At 26.8% G+C, this 19,802-nt stretch overlaps 1 protein-coding gene across 4 annotated transcripts; it reads left to right on the plus strand.

The window, feature by feature from the left end:
- Positions 1-14,985: 14,985 nt before the first annotated feature.
- Positions 14,986-17,440, plus strand: LOC137818712 (heavy metal-associated isoprenylated plant protein 39). Of its 4 annotated transcripts, none has more exons than XM_068622285.1 (3): positions 14,986-15,225; positions 15,681-15,756; positions 16,629-17,440. In XM_068622285.1, exons 1-3 carry the CDS (start codon positions 15,220-15,222, stop codon positions 17,018-17,020), a joined length of 474 nt encoding a protein of 157 aa, XP_068478386.1. In that variant the 5' UTR covers positions 14,986-15,219; the 3' UTR covers positions 17,021-17,440. The 4 variants fall into 4 exon arrangements, with proteins under 4 accessions (XP_068478386.1, XP_068478384.1, XP_068478387.1 ...); XM_068622283.1 differs by lacking the exon at positions 14,986-15,225 and adding an exon at positions 15,235-15,547; XM_068622286.1 differs by lacking the exon at positions 14,986-15,225 and adding an exon at positions 15,246-15,296.
- Positions 17,441-19,802: the final 2,362 nt, after the last annotated feature.

The raw sequence follows: 19,802 nt of genomic DNA on the forward strand, positions 1-19,802 counted from the left end.
TTCATAATCGATTAGGGCTTAAAAAAAATCAATTGTGTCCAAAAAATAATAACGTTTTCCACAATCGATTAAGACTTAAAAAATAAGAGTCGAGACTTGTAATCGATTATGTGAAGTTTTTTTTTTTCTGTTGTGCAATTTTATTTTCCAAATACATTTAAATATTAAATTAATTTTAAAATATATCAATTTTTTATAATAATAATATTATTATATATATAGAACATATTCGATTGTGTTGCAATACAATATAATAAAAATAAAAATATTAAATATTATATACATAGTTATTTATAATATAAAAATTATTATTATAAAAATAATATCATTATTTAAATTAATATAAAATAATTTTCTAATTATATTTTTAAATTTTGAATATTTAAATTATTTATTATTAACTAATAATTTTCAATTTTTACATATTATTATAATTATGAATATTATCATCTTATGTTTAGTTGAAACGCAATTATTTTATCTGACAATTTTTTGTGTTCTGACAAATATACATGATATTTTTTTTCCAAAATTTATTCACACATAATATTTTAATTATAGAAATTAAAATGTATAAATAAATAACTCATAATTTTTTTAAAATATTATAAATATAACAATAAATTATATATACTTACATAACATTATTTTTTATCACAATTTTCAATGTTATGATATTATTATACAATTTGTATTTTTTTTCTAAAAATAATATTCTAACAGTATTGAAAATAGTTTACCAAATTTTATTAACTTAAATCTACATAAAAATAACTTGTTTTTTATTTTTTTAAATTTGTAATCTAAAATTTTACATCTTTAAAAAAATTAAAAATAATTACATCATTAACAAATTTCAATAAACTTTTCTCACACACTCTAACATATCTTTCAATTCAAACACATTCACTTTGTTCAAAGTTTTTCTCAAATTCTCACATATTCACTCGCTCAAATCTTTAGACATCATTCTTCAATTCAAACACAATATAAAAATGTCTTAGATATGATATTATAATGTCCTAAATCCTTATACATAAATTTTCCTTTAACATCCTTCTAACATGCTCCAATTTAAACATACTTATTTTTTCATATTTTTCTCTCAAATTTCCGACGTCCACTTAATCAAATTCTAAACTTTTATTCTTCAATCGAAAGAGAAAGTGAGTATAAAAGTGTCTTAGATATGATATAAAAAGTTATGTGGTAATGAGTAGCAGTGAGAATGATTCAACTACCAGTTTTTGTCAAGGTTGATTTGGTACAACCTAACGTGCGCATATCAGAAAATGCTTATGCATTAGTGGGCCAAAATAATCTTAAGCCAATTACTTAAAACCATAAACACAAAACAAACAAAGAAATAAAATTGTATTAATTATGCACATTTTGTGTCATAAGCAGCAAATAGTTTAACCTTTTCTTCTTCTATAATTGCAATATGTTTGCTAAAAAGTGAAATAACAATAGTACTAATTACAATCAATCAATTATAATTGACTTATATCATTGAATCCAAAGAAGAAGAATATTTTGACTCTTAATATAAATTTATATATATACACAAACACAAATTCTCAAGCTTTTTTTAGCTCAAGACACCCTTACATTCTTTTAGCACCAATACTTTATTCTTACATAACACAAATATTTTTTCGAGAGATAATCGTATTTAAATTTGATAAAAATTGTTATAAGAGATATAAGTAAGATTTTAATCTATGAGTATATACATTTTTTTCTCTCAATATCATGGTATCATATTTAAAGTAAAATAATGACAGATTGAACTGAAAATTGAAGAAAAGTGTTATATATTATTAAAATTAAGAAATCAAAATTGTATAAAATATTCCAAAACCAAAATTACAGATACTTTAAAATTAAAGAACTAAAATTGTAAAAAAGGGCAATAAATTTATAAAATATAGAAACTAAGATTTCAGCCAATCCTATGCCTCTTTTAAACTTTAAAGTTAATAATGTCATACGTCAAATTTACCCATACGTTGATAATGTGGAGCATTATTTGGGAAAGTATTACTTCTGAATAATTTGCTTGGCAAATTGAGATTCCCTAAAGAATCAAGGTTTCTTTTAACATCAAAATAGCCTACCAAATGAAAATTTGTCTAATAAAGTTAGGTAAATTGTTATAAAGAATTTAAATTCACCCAACTAACTAATGGTAGTGGTAAGAGGGTTGTGGAAGCATAGAAACAACCTAATCTTTAATGAGGGAATTGTCGATGATTTAGAAGTGGTTGTCTTGGTTCAAGTGAAGGCTTAGTTTTGGATTACATCCAAGTCTCTCTCTGGTTTGTTCTCTTTTTTCGAGTGGTGTCTCAAATCTTTGGTCGGTATGAAGATGGTTTCTTGCTATATCTTTTAACTCATGTGCTTGTTTTTAGAGTGTTTATTTTTGGGTTAAGTCAGGAGTGTTTTGTAATACTAAGCGTATGACAATACGAGTTTAAAGATGAAGTGTCTTTAAGTATTGTATTTTGTATAAGGGTTGAATCATCCCTTAAATAGTTTTTATTTATTTATTTTTTATTGCCGATAAAAAAAACTAATTAAAACCAAGACCCAGGAATCATTCTAGGTTTAATTTACTTGGCGAATTTTGAATTGCACGTTGAATTGTGATAATTCGACAACAACTTTGAATTTACCTGACAAAAATAAACCTTATAGCGGTTAGAATAATTTTTAAATTAAATTCGTTTAATGAATTGTTTTTTGGCTCAACGAAAGAACTTTGTTATGATTTTGCATGTTTGATTTAATTAGGTGCATTAGGATAGTTATAAATTATTACAAATATGATATTGATGATTGATATGTGGTATCTATATTTCATTATATTGTTTGAGTCACATGTCCATAGATTATGTGTTAACTTTTATTGTATTTAATGTGATTGTCAAGGAAAGCAATTATCGTATAATAGAGTTTTTATTGCTTTCAATTATGATATAAATAATGTAAATTAAAATATTAGGTGATGAGAAGTTGATTTAGAGTTATTTGCAGGTTAAATAATTTTTAGGGGAATAGATTATTACAATAAAATTATTAAATAATAATAAAAATTTAAAGACAAAAATAATTAGTCATTATATTAACTAAATTAAATACTATTTATATTTAACATGAAAACTTTTATATATAAAAAAAAATTAGATACTAATATTTTATAAAAATTTAAAGTGGTTTCTATTATTAATAAAAATTTATAAAATAGATAATGGTTAGATACCGATATAGAAACTATTTTATAAATTTTATTAATAATAGAAACTATTTTAGTCTCTTTGTGTTTTTTGAACTCACTTTCTCTTTGTATAGATTTTGAACTCAATTGCTTTAAATTGAAAAGCAGTAATCCAACCATTAAGCTAATTAGGTAACTAGTAATACAAACTATTTTAGATATTAATATTTATTTTAGTTTATAAAATGGTTCTAATATAGTCATATAGTAATTGATTATTTTGGCCTCTAAAATTAGTTTTTATTTAATGGTTTTATTATAGTGGATATCATCTACAACAAATTTATCACCATCCTTGATTCTTATATTTGTTATTGACCAAAGTTGTGATAGTCTCACATAAAACATGCTTAATATGAATATTTTGAAAGGTATTTTTATATTGTTGTTTTTCTAAATAATTCACTTCTTATATATGATTGGGTTTTTTTTGTACTGTGATTGTACTAGGTGCATGTTGATACAAGTTTTGACAATATTTTTTAATATTTCTATAACTTTCATATGTGTTTTTAGTTGGATTATATGTACATATTTATATACTTTTTTGTTAAATGTGTCTCTATTCTATAATTGTCAACAACCTAGATGTCAAAAATGTAACTTTTGAAAATTCTCAAAAGGCTTTAGATTGTTCTCCATCTAACTTAGTTAACAGGAACATCCATCAACTCTTTACCATCTTATCTTATATATTCATCTATATGATTAGTAATATGAATAAAATATGAGATTTATATGTGCTTTTAAGTAACTAAATGCTTAAACTATATTAACATAGTTTTGCTTACATGGTAATAGTAAATTTATATAAATCTCATGTGTAATTTCACATCAATCACCAACGCATGATCTTAACAATGAATCATCCAAATGTAATTTTTCATTGAACCACTTACATGTAATAACCTTAAAAACTCATTATCATTCTCAAATTTCCATTCCACATCTTAATTTATTAAAAATCATATTATATATCGATACAACTTATGGAACTTCACTAAAATAAGAGTAAATATTTCATAAATAGGGGTGGTCACATGAGTTAGATTCAAAATAGAGGAGTTTTTCAAAAAAATGTTGTAATTTTTTCCCAATTTACCAAAATGAAAAGATTTTAAAAAATTATAAAAAGGGACATGTTGTATTTGAGATAACACGACTTTAAAATAAGAAGTTGTTATTTTAAAACATGATTTCTACATTAAAATAGAACTCGTGTTTTAATTACACGACTTCCATTTTTTTTTTAATGAAGCCCATATGCATAATGCATGACTTTTGTTTTTAAATTTTTTATTTTATTTTATCTTTTAGAAGTTGTGCAATAAGAGCACATATTCTTTCTTTTAATTTTTTTATTTATAATGAATAATGGACAAAATGTGAAGGTCAAAATAATGTATATGAAGGTTGTAAAAAACTATTCCAGAAGTTGTTCTCTCTTCTGGTTTCCATGAGTTCAAGCTTCCTCTCATTTGAAAGTTGGGCACTTGTATTGGATGATGCGTTTGACACCAATTTTGAGCAAATAACTTGATCTTGTCCATTCAGCACCACAAGATTGTCATCTTCAAAAAATGTAACAACTCTTTAAAAATCACTCAGTGGTTGATTTCTATTAGCAACCCATACAAGTGTCGAATGAGACTTCCACAAAATTGCAACATATTGTGGAGTTTGGAAAGGGTGAAGAACCCTAAAGTAAAATTACTATCTTTGGAGCTTAGAGTTTTTGGGTCCTTAATGGGTTGTGATTATTGATGGTGTATGTGACAATAGCAACGTCGAACATATAAAAACATAACATGAAAAAAAACAAAGAACGTGTGAAGGCCAAAATTTGTTTTCAAAAGTTATGTAATTATTTTGGTCATTATTTGTTCTTAAAAATAAAAGAGAAAAGTCATGATCTTAATGCACAACTTCTAAAAAATAAAATTAAAATAGTACATTATGCATAAAACTTCATTTAAAAAATTTGAAAGTTGTGTAATCAAAACACGATTTATATTTTACTGTAGAAGTGTTTTAAAAACACAACTTCTTATTTTGAAATTGGGTTTCTCAGACCAGATTTCTCATTTTTTTTTAAATACACCAATTTTAATAATTTTGGACATATATTATATTTTTCTAAAACACCTACACTTGAGTGAGGTGTTAAATCTAATGAATTTTGACCCAATCTTCATACTTATTTGTGTTTTTTTTCTTTTTTTAATAATATTTTTTCATGAAATAACACATATGTCTAATAAAAAGATTAAAAAAAATCTCCTAAATATATTACTAAAATATACTTATCGTAATTCAATTGAATTTAGATTAACTTATTATTCCGATATTAACTTAAGGCATCCCACATATTAAAACAACAATCAATCAAAACTAACAATATCACTAAATAAAATATGTTTACACAAACACATGCATGACATACACCTATGATTAATTAAGTGTCATTATATATATCCTTGCCAACAATATTTCTCATTGTATCATTAGAATTTACAATAGTTAAATTTAACCATTAAACAACTCAATTCGAATTTCGGCAACATCATCAACTAAAATCCACATGTGTCAACTATCATTGGATTTTAGCTCTTTAAGATTTTGTTATCACAATATCGATTTCTTTTTAAAAATAGTGAATCAAGTTATTTTCCCATACCTTAAATATTTTGTGCGTTTCAAAAAGTTATTTTAAAAAAAAGTCTTAACTTGTTGGACCTTACTCACAAACAAAACACATGAGCATAGACTTAGAACAACATAAATTCATTTAATTAACTCAAATATCATATAAATTACTAATTACATATGAATATATGAATGTAGCATGAAAAATAACAAATTAGAAATAGTAAGGAAACTAAAAATTTCTCAAAACTAAAATTTGATTAAGTCAAATTATCCTATACTTTTAACTCGTACAAATTTATCAAAAGAATGATGAGAAAAAAACTTCTTAAATCTAGATAAAAATGTTCAATTTTATATTTTAGAGAGATAAAATAATTTAAATAACATTTATAACTTGTTATTCGGGTTTTTAAGAAAATATAGGAAGTGAAGTTAATGATTGATATTAAGAAGTGCACTTTAAGTTTAACTCAACCTCAAACCGGTTTATAAGGTGAAGTTTGTACCCACTTATTATGAGTGGTCCGATAGCGAGTGGCCTGATAAGACCAACAATTTTTCGTTAGGATAAACTCAAAATGACTCTGATATCATATTAAGAAGTTTGCACCCACTTATTATGAGTGGTCCGATAGCGAGTGGCATGATAAGACCAATAAATTCTCGTTAGGATAAACTCGAAATGACTCTGATACCATATTAAGAAGTGAACTTTTAAGCCTAACTCAACTTCATAAAATCGACTTATAGCCCCTGTTTGTGTAAAACAAGCAATCACTCACACTTGAATTTCTCTAAAGAAACACTCTTCTTTGTAATTCTTTCTATTGTATTTCTTTCTTTGGGTGCATCTTACAATTGAGAGAGCATCCTATTTATAAGCTTTAGGAAGCTCTTCTAGAAAAGTCTTCATTATGGCCTTAAAACCCCACTAACAACACAATTAAAATCCCACTCACAACTTTTGACCTTTTACATATCCAAACTCCCATTCTATTCTTTTCTAGTAACTTCTAACTTTAAAACCCACAAATTACATTAAAGTTTATTCAACAGTTTGGATCCGCAAATGGAAGGGTGGGAGAGCAAAGAAGTGAGAAATCAAGCATATTTGCATCTGCAGATGTACGAAGAATTGGAAACGTGGATTTGCGGGATGATTAGATTTTGAGATCCTCTATGGGATGCGAAGATGGATGGGGGAAGCGAGGAAAGTCCATGTAAGCAGCAGGTCAAATACTAATTTACCCTCACTTTTTACTATGCACTTGCAGTTTATTTGTCATTGTTGAGTGAAATTGAGCATGGAGTAGATTTAGTTTTGTATTTTAATAAGTTATATGATGGTTGAATATTTATTTGGAGTAGCTTTTTTTTTTATACATGAATTTTAGTTACTTCAATATTTTTTTAATTTTTAATTTCTTTTTGTATTTATGTTATTAATTTTGATTTTGTTTAATATATAATATATAATATCATAATTTAAAAAAATATAAATTAAATAATCATAAATAATATTAAAACTATCTAAATACATTAATTTAACTAACCAAATTAATTTTAAATTAATAAAATAAAATAAAAAAATAATTATATTTAAATTTTTAATTATATTTATTTATTTTATTTTTATATTCTTTTATTTATAATTATAATTTTACATATTATTTTAATTAAAATATACACAATTTTTTTTCCCTTTTTATATACATAAGGATAAATATGTAATCTTATAATTTACAACATTAAAAATAATTCAAAATATCCTTACAACGATCACATCACTCACATAGTTCAATAAATTTTTCTCACACATCCAGTTAAACATACCTCAATCCAAACACTCTCCACTTTCTTCACACTTCCACTTCCCCCACACACTCAACTTTCCACTCCCCCACACACTCAACTTTCCACTCTCCCACATGGTTCCAGTGGAGCAAAATGTAATCGAGAAGAAATGATGGAAAGAACCTAAAGACAAAATTATAAGTTGGATGACAACGAAAGATAAATGGCTCATTGAGATGAGAGGTAATCTGAGCATGGTTGCTACAGTAATACCAACAATTAGCTTTCAAAATGTTGTCAATCCACCAGGTGGTGTTAGATCAGGTCAATCTGTTTTAGCCGAAAATTTTCCGGATGAGTATGTCTTATTCCTTAAATTAAACAGTCTATATTTAATTTCATCCCTAACTGAGTGGCTTATCTTTGGCTAATAGATTTTTATCAAGCATTTTGTCATTAGACATGTACGTGATGTTAAGTTCCCTCTCTTTGACCTACATTGTTGTTCTAAGTATGGTCACAATTCATCATATTTGGGATTCAACCAAAACCATATTTTATAGAATTCTTTACGTTTGGATTGCAGTCATAGGATTACTCGTACTTAGTTTTTTTACGAGTGTAGTTAGTTGGGTTCTCAATACATTTATTAAACATTGACATCTAAGAATGTAATTATTTATAAGGGTTATATTTATAATTGGTGTTTATCTTTTTACATTTTTAAAAATGTCCAATATACCTATAATAACTATAATTCCATTTGGGTTTTTCTTATATTAGTTAATTTGCATCATTAAATATAATAAGTTTTTACTTAAAATTTTAACCAAAAAAAAGCCAAACATTTGGGAGTTAGAATGGTATCGGTTCCGAAGTGGGAATTAAACATGACAGAATGTGCAGTGGGAACAGAATGTGCAGTGGGTAACCTTTGGGCAGAAGAAACCTCTCTGAATTTTTATATAAACATTTGGGCAGTATGTTAAAAGCATATGTGCAGCCAACACACCATAGGTTACTCTTGTAGTTTCAATCCTTTCTTCTTGATTCAACAAATCTTCATCCACACCAGTGTTACGTTCAACAATGGAGGAAAATTTGACCGAAGAGAAGAAATGGTAGAAAGAAGCTATAGAAAAAAATGATAAGTTGGATGAAAATCAAGAACAAAGATAAATGGCTCACTCACATGAGAAACAATGTTTTTAAAAAATAATAATTAGATAATTATGCGCAATTAATTATTGTACACAATTATACGTAATTAATTTAATAGTGATAAAATCTCATGATTAGTGGATCCCTACATAATTACACACAAGATGAAAGGAGTGAAGGACATGAGATGAAGTCACAACCTGTTCCCAGAGACAACCGACAATAACAGTTACAATAGAGGAAGGAGGAAGACGTGACGGTTACAATGGAGGAAAAGTTGATCGAAGAAAAGAAATAGTAGAAAGTTGCTATAACAAAAATGATAAGTTGGATGACAATCAAGAACAAGGATAAATGGCTCACTTACATGAGAGGGAATGTTTTAAGAAATAATAATTAGAAAATTATATGCAATTATTGTATGTAATTATTGTACGCAATTATACGTAATTAATTTAATAATGATAGTATCTCATGATTAGTGGATCCCTACATAATTACACACAACATGAAAGCCTAAAGGACATGAGATGGAGACACAACCTATTTCCAGCTACAGCGGAGGAAGAAGTCACGGTTAGCATGGAGGAAGAAGTCACGGTTCAGTGGAGCAAAATGTAACCGATAAAAAATGGTAGAAAGAACTTAAAAACAAAATTATAAGTTGGATGACAACGAAAGATAAATGGTTGCTACAGTAATAGCAACAATTAGCTTTCAAAATGTTGTCAATCCACCAGGGTGTGTCAATCCATTAAGTGGCGTTAGACCAGGTCAATCTGTTTTAGCCGAAAATTTTCCGGATGTTATTCCTTAAATTAAACAGTTTGGAAAGAAGCTAAAGACAAAATTATAAGTTGGATGACAGCAAATGATAAATGGCTCATTGAGATGAGAGGTAATCTGAGCATGGTCAAAATGTAACCGAGAAGAAATGGTGGAAAGAACCTAAAGACAAAATTATAAGTTTGATGACAGCAAATGATAAATGGCTCATTGAGATGAGAGGTAATCTGAACATGATTGCTACAGTAATAGCAACAATTAGCTTTCAAGTATGGTCACACCTCATCATATTTCGGATTCAACCAAAATCATATTTTATAGTATCCTTTAAGTTTGAATTGCAGTCATAGAATTACTGGTACTTACGCGTGTAGTTGGTTCAGTTCTCAATATATTTATGAAACATTGAAATCTAAGAATGTAATTATTTGTAAGGGTTGAGTTTATGGGTTTTAAACATTATATTTATAATTGGTGGAAAGAACCTAATGGCAAAATTTTAAGTTGGATGACAATGAAAGATAAATGACTCATTGAGATGAGAGGTAATTTGAGCATGGTTGCTACAGTAATAGTAACAATTAGCTCTCAAAATGTTGTCAATCCACTAGGTAGTGTTAGACTAGGTCAATCTGTTTTAGTCGAAAATTTTTCGGATGAGTATGTCTTATTCCTTAAATTAAATAGTTATGTTTAATTTCATCCCTAACTATGCTGCTATTTCTTGTGAGTGGCTTATCTTTGGCTAATAGATTTTTATCAAGCATTTTTACGCGTGGAGTTTGTTGGGTTCTCAATATATTTATGAAAAATTGACATCTATGAATGTAATAATTATTTGTAAGGGTTGAATTTATGGGTATGTAATGATACTTTTAAACATTATATTTATAATTGGTGTTTATCTTTTTACATTTTTTTAAAAATGTCCAATCTACCTATAATAACTACAATTCCATTTGAGTTTTTCTTATATTAGTTAATTTGCATCATTATATATAGAGTGAAAAGATAAGTTTTTACTTGCAATTTTAACCAAAAAAAAGGCAAACATTTGGCAGTTAGAATGGTATCAGTTCCGAAGTGGGAATTAAACATGGCGAATGTGCAGTGGGAAATGTGCAGTGGGTAACCTTTGGGCAAAAGAAATCTCTCTGAATTTTTATATAAGCATTTGGGCAGTATGTTAAAAGCATATGTGCAGCCAACACACCCTGGGTTATGGAGATGTGAGTGAGCTATTTATCTTTGTTATTGATTTTCATCAAACTTATCATTTTTTCAGCTTTAGGGTATAGGGTTTCTTAATTAAGTCATTAAAGTTTTAAATTTCGATAATATTATTTTAAGTTTGGAATACATCACCTTACCTTCGTAATATAATATTTTTTTCTACTTTTTAATTATTATTATTTATTATTGGAATTTGCTTTAATTGATAAAAAAAAATTCTTAATTAGGTTTCTAAAGGGAGTAGAGTTTTGGAGTTCTTAATATTATACTACATATTTGAATGCCCATAATAATTGATTTGAAGAGTTTTGATTTTGTTACGAATAAGATAGAGAAAGGCATGAATAAAATTGATGAAAAATTTGGTTCTAATACACATGTTAAAAGGTATATGTAGGTAAGGTACATTTGTCGGTGGATTGATGATGATAATAGAGACGCATGCTCAAACATTTATGGACCACATTCGACCTTCAACCTTCAACATTTCCATATCAATATCATATACCAATGTAATTTCATCAATCAAGCTATAAAGATACCTATCTTTTCACAAATATTTAAACACTTTCCACAAAGTTATGAACAAACTCTCTTTTATATGATTATTAAATTTAATCTAGAAACTCAAATTCTTTCTTTTTATCAAAATTTAAAATTAAAAAAAAAGTATTAAAGATAAAGATACTTTAATCCATTATATTGAAAATTTTGATAATGTAAATATACGTCATTAACGTTTAAGTATTTTTTTTAAATACTTATAGAGTGTGTTTTAATTAAATTATTAGAAGTTGTTTTTTTGTGTATAAAAAGAACCTGCGTTAAAAATAAGTTAGGTTATTGAGATTAAATTTGTGATTGAATATCAGCATAAAATAAATACTTATCTAAAAATTAATCTGTAAGACCTCTTTAATATTAGGTTCTTTATTTTTTATTTTTTCAATAATTAAAAGATACAAAAACAGTTAAAACAAAAATCTAAGTTGGTCTATTTGGTAAAAGTAAGAATTTGGTTTCTTTTAACCAAACTCTCTGGCCTATGTTTATTCAAATAACAACCACACAAATTATAAAAACATTGTTTTAAGCTTTTTGAAGAAATTTCAAAGAAAAAAGTCAAAGCTCTCTGTGATGTTCTGGAATTTACTTTGACATTCTTTGTGTTTGAATGTTGTTTCTGGGAAAAGAAATTTTTGTATAAATAGCTCTTGGGAGACCCAAAAGGACTCTTAACTGAAGTTCTTGGAATGGAAGATGAGTTGTTGGAAAATTCATTCTCTTGTTTATTATGAAAACCCATGGCAACTGCCAAAGGCTAAGAAAAACCTTGTAGTACCACAAAAAGAAAAGAATAAAAATGTGCAATATATGTTATTTAAATATTTATTAGTATGTTTTCAAATTAAACTACAGATCTTTTCTATTACAAAAAAGTTTTTTCGTTTTTCTCTAAACCTAATCAAGAAACACTTTCATAAACTAGCACGAAAATCTCTTCTAATTCTAAAAATATACAACCACTTTAAATATTCAAAATATTTTTTTATCATTTCTAATAATTTTACCCTATTCAAACCAAATTATCTTAAAAAAAAATACAAATAGCATCATAGTAAACATAAAAAGATTGGTTTAAAGTACAAAACAAAAAAATTGCATTCTACATCTAAAAATAGAGACCGAATATATCTAGTAAGTTTAATAAATTAATTAATTTATTTAACTAATTTATAAAATATAAAGAAAATTACTTTAATTTATAAGTTATTTAACTTTTTTTTTTATATTTTAATATATATTTTTATCCTTATTTATTTATTTATCTATTATTATTTGTTTTAATTTTATTGAGAAAATTAATTATTATAATTTTTTTTATTATATATAGTTTAAATTAAAAATTTAACATTAATTAAAGTAATTAATATTTTATTAATGAAATGATGTAAAAATGATCTACAGTAAACATTGTAAAAAAACAATTCAATCTAACGGTTGTTTAAATTTATAAAAAAAAAATTAAATTTAGTGAATATTTTAGTTAAAATAAGAATTAAATAAATTAAAACATAATCAGAAATTATTTATTTAAAAAATGAAACTATAATTACATAATAATACATTTTATCTAGAAAACCTATATTTCATTTGTATAACTATGTTTTTACGTTACTTTATATCTAGTTTATCAAATACTTTTAATTTAATAAATTAATTTATCAATTTATAATTTATTAAAAATTAATTAACTACCAATTAACTTATTAAGTATGTTAACTCATCATATTTGACCACATATTTATTACATAACCTTTAAAATTAAAGGTTTGGTAAAATTTTGGGTGGGGTGACCATGGAGGCTTCAGCAGCCAGTCAAAATCCCACCTGCTAATAATTTTATATTTCTTTCTCTTTTCTTTTTCAAGGGCCTACAATCAATAGTGTCCTCAAAATTCATAATTTTATTATATTTTTATTTTTATGGACTTTAAATAACTAACATCTCATTCTTTTAGATTTTGTAAATATTTATAAATATATAAATAACATAATTTTCTTGTATGTGTATTGTACCACAATTAACAATTAAAATATCAATTTGGCTTTAATAATGACAACGTTTATATATTTATTTTTTTATTAAAAAAAAGTAAACTATGCCTTGTTTAATATGGTTTCCTGAACTTTCTCAAATTTTTACTTGACGGGTTATAGTATTATAAATTGAAAAAGCATTATTAAAAGCGAATTTTGCAGAAAAATGTTTAGTATTATTTTATAACTTAAACATATTTTACTCTTTCATCATCAAGTAAATACGTTAATAGGTAAAATAATAAATTTTAAATGTATATATTAACATGCAATGTCATTTAGAAGATGGAATAATTACCTATAATACTTTTAGTTTATCTTTTTGAATCTCTAATTTGTTAGGTGATTATGTCATTTTAATTTATCAGTGATTTTTCAAAAAATTACACATGTTAAATTATCAATATGTTGTGATATAATTAGGATTGTTATTTTACAACGTAAATAAAAAATATTTAACAATGGTTTACTTGATAAAATTAACTTATAATTAGCTAGTAGATGATGAGAATAATTTTTTAAAAGTTGTATATAATTTTTTGATTTGGATAAGATATTTTATTTAAATGTGTTAACAAATATTAATTAAATTAATTTTTTTAATTTAAAATATTTTTCATTTTTATAATTTTTATTATATATATTTTCCATACAATATAATGTAATGAAATATTAATGTAATTTTTTTAAATTTAAAATTAAAAAATAGCTAAATAAATATTAAAAATAGTATAATAATGAATTATTTATAAACAATTAAAATAATCAATAATCGATTCAATACAAGTAATTGCATATTTATTTTTTAGCAGAATAAAAGAAAATACACTCTTAGTACAAAAAATAATAATTTTATGTTAGTTTTGTTTCAACTCGATGAATAGTTAAGTTAATTAAACATTTAAATTTAATATTCAATTAAGGTTGGAGAGAAAAGCTTCTACCCTTTTCTTCTTACTTTTTAAGATTTAAAATATCTAGTGATTCTCATCGTTAATTCTTTATTTAATAAACACACATAATAAATACTAACATTACACATACTCAATTATATTAATTGTATAGAAAATTTAAATGTTTAATTAACTCAATTAAAAAAATAACTTTTATTCTATTCATACTAACTTTGTAAATTTTTTTTACTATTGATGTTAAAAATATATTCTAAGATTACTTAAAAATTTGATTTGAGAATAAGAAATGAAAGAATATATTTTTTTTAAAAAAGTATAAACTCAATTTAGTCTTTGTCTTTGATAATTATGAATTCATTTGGTCCAAAATTGATGGCATTCATCTGATCCTCTCTCCAATCTATCACTTTCTTTCTCTTATTTTCTGTTATCATCATCACGATTTCCTATGATTTTAGGCTCCTTTTTCAATTTTATTTTTCTTTCTCCCATAAAATTAAATTAAAAATTATTAAAAATTATTAAAAATTTACAACGTCAGAAAGGAATACACATCATTTTGCACCTGCTGAATAAAAACGAAGACATTCATATAAATACTTCTACAACAAGTCTCATCTTTCGTTCTCTGACACTTGTTTCTCCAAACCTACCTTTCCATCTTTTCCATCAGACCATCATTATTAGATACCCTCTTCACCACTCTCTGCATCTACACAATTTTTATTTCTGGTTCTCTTGAAAAAATTTATCTTTTCTCTCTTCCTTTGTTCTGCATAAAATTGCATAGATATAAAAAAAATGAAGGTATGGTTCACACTTGCCAAGTTTGGTTCTTTTATGCTGTTATTTATTTACTCACTCATTTTCTAAAAATGGTTAATTTTCTCCTCCTCTTAACTTTTGACTCAGAACTTAACTCATTGTTGATTCTCCATGAGCTTTATGCCTTCCCCTTTTTTCCTTTTCTCTTTTCACAGCCTCTGTTTTCTCCTTTTTTTCTCCAGATTCAAAGATCTGGGTGGCCTTAAATGGATTTTGATATTTTCTTCTCCAGAATCCTGGTTTTGAATTTAGTTTGGAAATCTAGGTCTACATGAGGGATGCTTTATATTACATGTTTTCTAATGTATAATAAGCTTTTGGTTGGTATAGAAATTTTTTTTTCAAGTGTTTCACATTTTTGTTTGCTCTGGAAACATTCTTTCAGTGATTCATTATAATAGAATATGGTTTGAATCAATTTATAATTTTGGTTGCAGAAGTTTGTACTCAAGTTGGATTTGCATGATGACAAGGATAAGCAGAAGGCCTTGAAAACAGTTTCAACTCTTTCAGGTACTAAATAGTAACTTTTGTTGTTGTTGTTCACTTTACTTCTTTTGTTTTGGTTGTTCCTCCACTATTTTTTTAGTATTTTAATTTAGCATTATCATCTTGAAAAATGAATTATTTCGAATCGGTCAATAGGACAGTGGTAGAGGACTGCACGTCTCTTATCCTGGCGTCTTTTGTATCTAAAATGCTTTAATATTTGTTTTTATTGGTTTTGAATGAAAGATAACAAAAACTTCAAAAATAAAACTAATAGTAAGATGTCTATGTTCTTAAATTTGCCATGTATATTTAATTATTCTGCTTATTTAATATTAAGTATAAATCTTTAATATTTTGGTATTCTGGAACAGAATGGTGCCTTTTGGGGCAAATTGGAAGTTACTCAAAAGTACCTTATTATTTTCCTTAAATCTTTTACCTATAAACACTAAGATGATCCACCTAATTCTCCATCCCCTGAGAACAAAACATGTTTAATGCAAAGCATTAGTCTAAAATGACTTGCTATTGCAGAACATTAACTTTCATTTCTGTAGTTGTAACCGATCATCTAGGTGTGTAATAGCTGTTCAACAAATTCTCCAGAGGTTATGTTAAACTAGAATTGCAATGGCTTTTTGAAACTGTTTTTGAGAATAGAGCTTTTCTATATAGCACTGCAAGGAAGCAGTTATTTGTATATCTGCATAAAGTAATTTGCATTATGATTTGTATTTAGTATTGGTTAAACTCTTCCAAGTGAATCACTGTCTAAGATTGTTAGTTTTTGCTTGACCATTTGGTTCTGATTGGATTGGCATCCTTCACATTTGATGTTCTACCTTTTGAGAGAAATATTTGTTCAATGAAAATGTGCTTGTGCAACATCTTAGGAATTGATGCCATCTCCATGAACATGAAAGAGAAGAAGTTAACGGTGATAGGAACAGTAGATCCAGTAAGTGTAGTGAGCAAATTGCGCAAATACTGGCAGACAGACATAGTGGAAGTAGGACCAGTGAAGGAGCCAGAGAAGAAAGAGGATGCCAAGAAAGCAGAGGCCAAGAAGGAGGGAGACAAGAAAGATGAGCAAAAGAAGGAAGAGGGCAAGAAAGAAGAAGGAAAGAAAGATGAAAAGAAGGAAGATGAGAAAAAGAAAGAGCCACTCCCAGATCCAGTTTTGGAATGGGTCAAGGCTCAAAGAGCTGCATATAACCCCTACATGACCACACACTACTATGCTCCAAGCATAGAAGAGAATCCCAACGCATGTGTGATTTGTTGAAAGAAAAAAAAATTTAGATGCAATTTAGTAGGTGCTTTTGGTGTTGTTTTTCTATTAGAACTTGAATTTCATTTGGTAATATGTGTGTAAACATTTATTACGCATATTACTGTGATAAAACATCAATTCTGATCTAATAGCAATATCAAAAACACCTAAAGAACTGTATGTAAGTTTTGTCAACTGTTAAATAGTAAGCTGTCTCCAGACACAAGGGAAAGGACACACTTCTTCATCATGGTAATGGATTCAATTCACAGAAACTCCTTGTACATAATATGGTGATGTATTGTTGAGCTATTTGAGATGTTTTCAATGTGTAGAGAAGAAGAATAAAATTTTGGGGATGTAATTTGAGTATACTTTATCTGAATGTATCACTATCCATTACATTAATATAGCGTGTGTGTTTGCCTGAAATATCATTGGAAATGAAATGAAATATATTATTTGTGGGGTTGGGTGGGGGGAAGCAGCCCCAACCCAGGATCTATTGGCACGTCCTCAACCACTCCAAACCATAAAGAAAATGTCTTTTCTTGTTAGACAGTAGCACTGTCCTGTATTTCTTCTTGTGGGGCATGGTGGCTCAAAAGCATATGCATAGTACCCCATTATTGAGATTCTTTTTTCGTTTCAGAGCTGTCTTTCTCTTCATTGCGTGTTATCATAATTCCTGTCAATCTTTGCCTCTCACGTAATCCATTGTTATGAGGATTCTGATTAATCTCTGCCTAACAAGATTGTGGTTACCTTGTTGCACGGCATTTGCGATTCAGAGAAAAGCCAAGGCAATTTGTGGGGTTGGTTTGTCTCATTGGTTAACTTGATGCATGATTGAAGCTTCATGATCCCAAGTGCACTATTAGCTGGTCATAATTGCTACCATCATTCTTTTTCTAGTGGTGTTCATGAGCTAATTGACCTTCATCTTTCAGTCTTATCTAGTGAGAAATACATGTATGATACTAAACTTTTATATATTAGTTTTGGGTACATACGGTTTGTTTTATTGTTTTGGAAAATCTGTTCATGCTCATGTATCAGATTTTTACTCGTTTTCTAATACACTAATTAGTGGAGTATGATGAAAGTGGGTTCATAATAACCTCACTATCAATAACTTTTTCTTTATTATTCTCACCAAAGACAAGCACATAACTTCAACCTCCATTAACAATTGTACAATCAAATTCAAGTTTTTCTTTTGTTACAAAAAATTACATAAACATTCAGTTACTTTTTTCTTTTATCTCACTTCCTTTTTTATCACACCACTTACTAGATTTTTACCTGTATTTTTCTATCTTTTTCGTCTTTTAACTCAATCTATCCCAAAATAAAAGGAACGTTTATCACTACTCTTTATTCAGTCCACATACAGAAACTCTTTTTCATAACATATTTTGTATACAAGCTTCCTATAAGTACAAAATGCTTAATATTGTATCATTTAATGTATGTATTTATTTCCAATTTGAGACCACAGAAATAACTGAAACTATCTCATTTAATTGATCCATGCTTAATTTATATTTGATTTATCTGTTTTGTTTTTTCTTCATGTTTTTTAAGAGACATCTACTGAGATAAAATCGAAATATATTTTTCAAGTGGGAGACTGGTCTATTTTAATTGCTCGTGACTCTGCTACACATTGTTCCTTCTAAAGTATTATCTTATTTTTTTTACAAATTATAAACAGTACACCTTTGGAGCTATTTTAACCATATATAGATATTTTAAGACAAGTCAGATAAACCAATTTAGAGAGATAAAAAAAAGCATATTTAAAAGTTTTTTTCTTCTTATTATATGCTAATGATTATGTCATAATTTGCTTCATTTTTTGTACTAGATAAAATTTAACATCCTTTTTACTTCACTAAAGAGCCTTTACTATAAAATATAGTAATATGCAGAAAATTTCACAAATATTAACTAAATTAACATATAATCTCAATCTAATGATATATTTTTTCACATGCATATAAAAATTTGTATTAAATAAATTTAACCTGCATGTATGCAAAAGGACTAGAAAAATAATATAAAAAGGAGTAGAAAAAAGTAGGAAGAATAGTATTCGATTGAAAAGGAAAAAAAATATAAATAAGCAAGGGAAAATAGTGAATAAAAACTTGCCAAAATGGACACAATAGTTAGTAAAAAGATAATTTTTGATTTTTTTTAAATGGAAAGGAAAAAACCATGCAAATAAGTCGAAAGAAAGACAAAATATTATGTAAACAACGTAGAAACAATGAGCAGAAAAAATAATTTAAATTAGTAGAAAAAATGAAATAAGGTAGAAAGAATTATGAAATTTGATGGCACTTCAATCAAATAGAAAGAAAAAAACCTTTAGTAGAAAAAAAAGAGAGAGAGTAAGGATACGTTTGTTTAAAAAAATCGAGAAAATATATTTAGAATAACACACAAATTAAGAGTATTTTGTATGGAAAACTTTCTTCGCAGATTTGCGAAGAAAGATATATATTGTATTCGGACGACTGAATCAATCCTAATGACTCGGTCAAGAACTTGACCATTCAACCAATTAACCACAATGAGAAGGTTACATGACGACACGTGACCAACCGATCTATAACGACAAACCATGGGTTGACCAAGTCAGCAGAGTTAATCCACGATTAAAAGTTGTTTAACACAACCCTAAACATGAACCAACCTCCTAATCCGGCCCACCAATAAAGGCCCATTAAGGTAATATAAATAGCACAAACCCCAAAAACTAGGTACGTCATTATCTTCAGTACTC

Source organism: Phaseolus vulgaris, chromosome 10 (assembly GCF_051622355.1).
Source record: "Phaseolus vulgaris cultivar YP4 chromosome 10, ASM5162235v1, whole genome shotgun sequence".
Taxonomy (NCBI): domain Eukaryota; kingdom Viridiplantae; phylum Streptophyta; class Magnoliopsida; order Fabales; family Fabaceae; genus Phaseolus; species Phaseolus vulgaris.